Source organism: Brienomyrus brachyistius, chromosome 12, assembly GCF_023856365.1.
Source record: "Brienomyrus brachyistius isolate T26 chromosome 12, BBRACH_0.4, whole genome shotgun sequence".
Classification (NCBI taxonomy): domain Eukaryota; kingdom Metazoa; phylum Chordata; class Actinopteri; order Osteoglossiformes; family Mormyridae; genus Brienomyrus; species Brienomyrus brachyistius.
Window position 1 is genome coordinate 26788409 of NC_064544.1, and position 7336 is coordinate 26795744.

A 7336-nucleotide genomic window follows, 5' to 3' on the forward strand; every position below is an offset into this window, starting at 1 on the left:
AAATCCACAAGCCAAAATCGTAGTCGGGTCGGATGCAGGGAGTCGAAAGGTCAGTCCCACGAGCAGGCACAGGACAAGATGACAAGAGGGGAGAACGAGCAGTGGAGACGGGTTGGGATTGCAGGAGAAGACAGGCAGGGCAGGTGGGAGCAGACAGGCAAGGCAGGCAGGACGCAGGAGGCAGGGATAACGGGGAAGACAATGAACAAAGAAACGCTCAGTAAGGCACATAACTATGGCAACAATACTTCGCAACGTCAGTTGCTTTTGATCCGCTTAAGAATCAGAGATGATCCCTGCTGCTGGTACGTCCCGCCCCTGTGGGCGTGACAGATTGTATGAGGAGCTAAATATAGATTTATAATCAATAAAACATAATCACCATTTGAGCTCAATATGTGGATTTATTAAGGTAATAAAATCCTGCTGGTTAAGAAAACATATCTGAATATATGATCTGTATATACAATGATAATCTAACATGACATGTTGGTTATACTATGAAATTAAAGGTAAACGATATTGTATTAATAAAAACACACCTTTAAAAAACATTTATGAACATATTTTATATAAGTAGGACAAATAAAACATATAGCTATAGAGTGATATAAATATTAATAATCTAATAAAACGTTAGTTGTAGCAGCAATCTAAATGTAAACAATTTCTTAGTAATAATAAAACCACACTTTTTGCAAAACATTTCTAATCATATTTTACTGATATGTGAACTCTTGCTGCAATGGAAAGGGTGAACTTGAAAGTATGGGGTATCCTGAAATGTACAGGGTGCCCTCAAACTGCATCAGTGCGATTGCTTCATCAGCCTAACAACACAGGCAGAGGGAATTCAGACAGCAGAAGAGATTTCGCATGATACTGTACACCCCCTACGGAAACAGTTTTTTGGAGGGATTCGAGTTCATTCGATATGCAAAATTTCTTGCAGGTCAGATCAGAACTTTAATCGGGCCAGTTGAATTCCAGTTGAATTCCAGTTGAGTTCCTGTGACTACATGCTCTGCTGATACCTTGCATCTGCATCTACTGTAGTGGGGGTGGGGGAGGAAGTAAGAAAATAGTGTATTAGCCAGAGTTGAGGAAACTAGAGGCAGTGCAAGCAAAATGATTGAGTGCAATATTCATCTAGGCTCCGGCAGATCTGGCTTTAGCAGCATGAGAAAGAGGGAGAGACAGGCGGGAACACAGGCATGGGGACTCCCTGAACATCAGCACTCTAGTGTAAGGCTAGAGTGACAGCACTGACGCATCAGTTTATCCAAAGCCAAGGACACCGATCCCCACCCAGCTCTTCACCTCATACTGTTATTTTACTGGCCAGGCACTATGCCCTGCTGGCCTGTGCGCTCCACATGCCCATATGTCCAGCCCTCGTCAATCTGCTGCACATCCAGGATCATGTCGCCGTGCTGAAAGGACACTTCATCCTCTTCTGCTGCAGTGTTGTCATACAGGGCCCGATACCGCTCCTGCATACACATACAGACAGAGTACCAGGTACCACAGTTAAACATGCATGCAGATTTGATATGTCAAAGCAATGCTGAGATATGACCTCACATCCTTTTTTGTGGTTTGCCATCAAAATTCAGTGGATGGAAGCAGCCATATCATTTGCCCTAGTAAAATACTTTGAATAACTTTTTGTTGCTACCCTTTGTAGATGTTGCTTTGTTGCTTACAAAATTTGGTAGCAACATGGTCAACGCCCTAGGACTAGTTTGCAAAAGTAGGTTTTTCTATAAAATTCTGTATGGCAGAAAATCCAATATGGTGGACTTTAACACAAGTGGGTGCCTTCGAATAAAGATGGACTCAGGGGAAAAACAACCCTAGGACAAATGGTTCAAAAGCTTTAATCAAAAATGTCCCTTAAAATATGGTCTGTTTGTAGCACTACTGAAATGAATAGATTGACCCCAAATCTGAGGTCGGGATACTTTGGACTGTCCTCTATCAATATGCCAATTTCATCAAAATGCACCAAGGGGATCCACAGACTCCACAGACAGTATAATAATATAGGGCTGACACTAGCAAGTATTTTTCTACGAATTAATCTATTTTTCCAATTTGTTGATGCATCTAAACAGTTCATTTTCCTGTAGAAATTCTAATTGACCAATCAATTTAAGTTAATTTTATTAAGTTATTTTATTAGTTTTTTTATTTTAAATCTGTATGTCATTGCAGGGCACCATACAGTAAGTTTTTTCTCCACAATTCAATAAGCAGATCAGTAGTATGCTGATGATATTAATCAGATGCATATTGTGATGCCCAAAAGTCAGTAATCTGTATAAACGTGGCTTTATGCGTATTAACTTTGGTTATCAGAGCACTAAATGCTACTGTTTTGATAAAACTGAGATTCCAGGTTGCCTGAGACAAGATCTAGCCTGGTATGAGAGATACTCGTTGGTCTAGGCACCAAAGGAGGGTCTGTGATCCCGTACACACACACACACACACACACACACACACACAGAGAGAGAGAGAGAGAGAGAGATAACAAGGGAGGCCAGTTTTACATCTTTAACAGCCCAAAGATTTAGGGACATACGGACAACAGAATGGACCGCAAGGACAGGGGTCCCTCGACTTGGCACATAACCCCCTCCACATCCATCCTGCCTTACAAACCACAGACTCACCCAAAATCCTAAAGGAAGTTTCTTTTAAATTTACCTGCTGTATGCCCTGCATATGTGTTTACTTATTATTGCTAGTCTCAATATCCATATAGCTCATGTTTGTTTGTGTCCTCAGACAATCATAGTGTTTTGTGTGCCACTGTGATTTCACCTATCTTACCCTTCTCACTTGAACCATTATATAAATATGGATAAATATATACTGCATGAATAGCTACCCCTGCATACATGCTCTCATGGTTACACCAGAGGAATCGTGAAAGTTAAATAATGTAACCAGTTTGTCTCCTAATTATGGGAGGTTCTTTTTTTCTTTGTTTAATAACCCCCCCCCCCTTCGCATTCCTCTGTTGGCCCTTATCTGATCTTTGTGGTCCATTAGCACTTCTTTGTCCTCTACTATTCTGCATAAAAAAACAGAATTAATGTGTATATTATCAATCCTGAAGAGCAGATCATTGGAATAAGCAACACCAACCAAACTATGTGGTTTCAGATATACAATTTAAATTGGTATTGAATTAAACTAACGGCCACACCTATCTAGAGTTAAGATGTGCTGTTTGGATGTGAATATATAGTGTAATATCTGTACAACTTACCCAAAGTGGTAACATCTGTTGATGTGCAACACAAAACACCTATACCACATTCCGATGTGAATCAGTAACATACACCATGCAAGCAATTGTTAATTAATTAATACAGATGGTATGAGGTGTGACCCGCCAGGCTGGTATGGCATGTTTGGTGTCAAACTGATGGAAATTACTCCTGATTTCAAATCTGATCAATGGTTACCATCAAAGTCTATGTATCAAAAGTTACACCAGTTTAATGAAAATCATCGGTAAGGTGGCATCAGTCTAGTTATAAATACCAAAAGGACTGTCACGGACACCCCTCCGAAAGCTCGCCAACTAGATGGCCAGCCATTGGTTCAGGTGTTGGATTCCTGGTCACCCCTATTCATGAACTTTAGTCCATAAAACCTGGCACCTCAGAGCAGCCTGGTGAGAATCCCTCCAGAAAACATGAAGAAATCCCCAGACCACCCAAAGCCCAGTAAAGAATCCCGTCCTGCTAAAGAAGGCCTGCTACCCAACAGAGACCTACAACCCCAAGCCAACCCCCCCCCCCCCCCCCCCCCCACTCTGCAACCAAGTAAACCAACTTCCTTTCATTCTAACAACCTAAGCTGTTCTTCTAATCTACTTTATCACTTTAAGGTTGTGTTTCTACAAACAGTGCTTGCTTTGCAGAACAGTATTTCCCTTTTAAGATTAACCATTTAACTGATCAGCAAATCCGACCCCATACTTACAGGGATAGAGGAAGAGCACAAGGAACACAGCTCTGCTACAGACACAATTATGTATAATAATCTGAGGGAAGATGGTCAGACTGATGTAGAGAAACAGGCCCCAGGACACCAACCAGAGAGGCTGATGAATCTTGGGCACCTACCTGCTCCAGCTCAGGATCTTGCTTTCTCTCAACCAAACCCAATTCTTTTCTTATTCTAAGGAAAAGATAATAAAGTTATTACAACTTAGCTTCGTCAGAGGATCACATTTTATATAAAAGAGGGAAAAATGTCACACTCCCCGGCTTGGGCTCTGTGTAGTTTACATGGTGACTCAGTGGGTAACACTGGCACCTCACACCCCCCGGCTTGGGCTCTGTGTAGTTTACATGGTGACTCAGTGGGTAACACTGACACCTCACACCCCCCGGCTTGGGCTCTGTGTAGTTTACATGGTGACTCAGTGGGTAACACTGACACCTCACACCCCCCGGCTTGGGCTCTGTGTAGTTTACATGGTGACTCAGTGGGTAACACTGACACCTCACACCCCCCGGCTTGGGCTCTGTGTAGTTTACATGGTGACTCAGTGGGTAACACTGGCACCTCACACCCCCCGGCTTGGGCTCTATGTAGTTTACATGGTGACTCAGTGGGTAACACTGGTACCTCACACCTCCTGACTTGGGCTCTGTGTAGTTTACATGGTGACTCAGTGGGTAACACTGGTACCTCACACCTCCTGACTTGGGCTCTGTGTAGTTTGCATGGTGACTCAGTGGGTAACACTGGCACCTCACACCCCCCGACTTGGGCTCTGTGTAGTTTGCATGGTGACTCAGTGGGTAACACTGGTACCTCACACCTCCTGACTTGGGCTCTGTGTAGTTTACATGGTGACTCAGTGGGTAACACTGGTACCTCACACCTCCTGACTTGGGCTCTGTGTAGTTTACATGGTGACTCAGTGGGTAACACTGGCACCTCACACCCCCCGGCTTGGGCTCTGTGTAGTTTCCATGGTGACTCAGTGGGTAACACTGGCACCTCACACCCCCCGGCTTGGGCTCTGTGTAGTTTACATGGTGACTAAGGTAAGCTTCAGTTTTATAATGGACACACTGTACAATATTTTCGCTTTTCTTTTGTTTGAAATGGTCCCAAACTTTAGACATTTTTCTTCTTTTTCTCTGAATTTCCTCGCTATTTTCCCTGTCTTCCTCCATCGCGCCATCAAATCAAACCTGCTACACGTAATGCAGCGTAAGCACAATGTGCGACAGTAATAATCCTCCGAGTGAAACACGCTGATCACTAAGCATTACATAGTTGTGCAGATTACACGAAGCATCGAAGCAAAGAATTTGCATTGAGCATTTTTTATAATCGAGTTATTCGAGTCACTCGATGAATCGTTGCAGCCCTAGATTTCAGCAATTTATCAGAAAAACATTACTTGTAGAAACATATACTGTGTAGAAAGAACAGTCTACTTACTTTTCTTTTTTGGCCAACCCTATAATAAAAAAAAGATTTAATTAACTATATTGCAGCTCAAAATACTAAGGCATATATTTTTATAAGCAAATGTAGCTTCCAGATTATATGTAATGAATAATGATCATGTTCAATGACAACTAATGGCTACTGGCATGTTTAGAATTGTTATATTACTGACATGATTACTGACAGTGAAAGTTTTGTATATTACATAGACATATGTACTGTATTACTGAGGATATGATTATATCATGTCCCTTTGTGAATGGTAAGCTCCCAATTACAGCCTCAGTGCCCCCTACTGGCCAGGAGGCCATGACAGAATCATAAAGTCAGACCAAATATCCTCAAAGGAATTAAACCAGCAGTGTTATGAAATGTCCTGAGCCATGGCTATCGTCAATAAATAACAATGTGGTTTCAAAAGTTATTTTTATTTAGGTTTAGTACTAAGTGTGGAGATGTAAACAATGGCTGGAAAGCTCCCAGTCCCAGTACACAAATTCAACCTTTATCGTAAGTTATGCATCATATCTCTGTTATACTTACAGTATGCAAACATCTGTATAACAAACCAGCCAAAGAGGAAGACAGACCCAGAAACCACGAAAATCTGCTGTAGATCCAATGATTGTTTTCCTGTGTCTGAAATGACATCATCACAAAAATCACTGAGAACTGAGGAGAGTAAATGAGCAGTAAGTGACAGATATTAAACCACAGGAATCTATATAGTATTTCCTAAAGGGTTTGCACAATTTAGTTGTTTGGTTAAGTTTACATAGTAACACTGCAGGAGAACATCTCAAAGTTCTAGTGTATTTACCTGCTTTGAGTTTTAATGCTACAGCCAGAGGAACAGAATTCAGGAGAGGGAGAGTAAAAGCCCCTGAGAAATATACATATTTACAGGGTTGGGCTGAAAGGTAGAGAGAAAAGCATTAGTCATATAGCTACATACAGTACTGTGATGAAGTATTTGCCCTGATTCCCTCTGTTTTTGCTTATCCATCACACTTGTGTCTGACAACCAGACAAATTTAGAATAAGATAAAGAACATACTAAGAACACAACACCATTTTTAAATGATCATTTAATTCACTGAAGGAAGAGGGAAAAAAAACAAATATTTATATTCACCAACACCCATATCAGCCACGTAACAAAATAATTGCCCCCTTTTTGGCATCACTGTGGAGAAATCTTCTCTACATAATTGTTTCCATTTAGCCAATAAGCCAATAAGCGGTTTGGAAAATAGATGGATGGATGAATGTTTTTCCTTCAGCTGAACCAAATGGTTATTTAAAAACTGAGTTATGTTTACTTAAGTTGTCTTTTGTATTATGCTATTTTTTTCAGAGATCAGAGACAAATAAGTGATAAAAAATAAGTAAATAAAAAAAGGAATCAGGAAGGGAGCAAATACTTTGTCATGGTGCTATATATCCATTCAAACAGCCCTAAATCTGTCATTGGGCATTTTCATTAACTTAAACATTTTTAATGCAAAATAATAAAAAAAATAAGAAAACATTCATAATCTCTTATTATAAATATAAAAGAGGGTTTGTGAAACAAAATATTAAAACAACTTCTCAAAAAGGTTTTTTAAAAAATAATTTTAAAATGTACCAAGTAAATGTTCCCGCTTCCAGAATCGAAAGAGCAATATGACAGTCATAATGTAGATGAACACAAACTCGAACATCTTTACAGGTCGTCCTGTGGCCAGCATTAGTTGCAGTTAATTTCAGTTTCTAATACAACAAAGGTTAGTCATAAAATGATCAACTTCTTGTACCAATAAAATCAGTAAATACATCTCTGAAGACACACAGAACAATTTTA

The 7336-nt window shown here is 40.4% G+C and overlaps 1 protein-coding gene across 1 annotated transcript; it reads right to left on the reverse strand.

Annotated features, from left to right (window-relative positions):
• Positions 1-393: 393 nt before the first annotated feature.
• On the reverse strand, positions 394-6972 carry LOC125705368 (LIM and SH3 domain protein 1-like). The gene is made up of 5 exons (XM_048971911.1): positions 6311-6972; positions 6034-6129; positions 5482-5500; positions 4146-4200; positions 394-1493 (listed from the first exon to the last, which is right to left on the reverse strand). Exons 2-5 carry the CDS (start codon positions 6044-6046, stop codon positions 1335-1337), a joined length of 246 nt encoding a protein of 81 aa, XP_048827868.1. The 5' UTR covers positions 6047-6129; positions 6311-6972; the 3' UTR covers positions 394-1334.
• Positions 6973-7336: the final 364 nt, after the last annotated feature.

What these genes read in the sequence shown, in the direction of transcription:
- LOC125705368 (XM_048971911.1), bottom strand. An exon ending in AAGATCCTGAGCTGGAGCAG is followed by an intron (nt 1,494 to 4,145) that starts GTAGGTGCCCAA and finishes ATGTGTATGCAG; the next exon opens with GAGCGGTATCGGGCCCTGTA.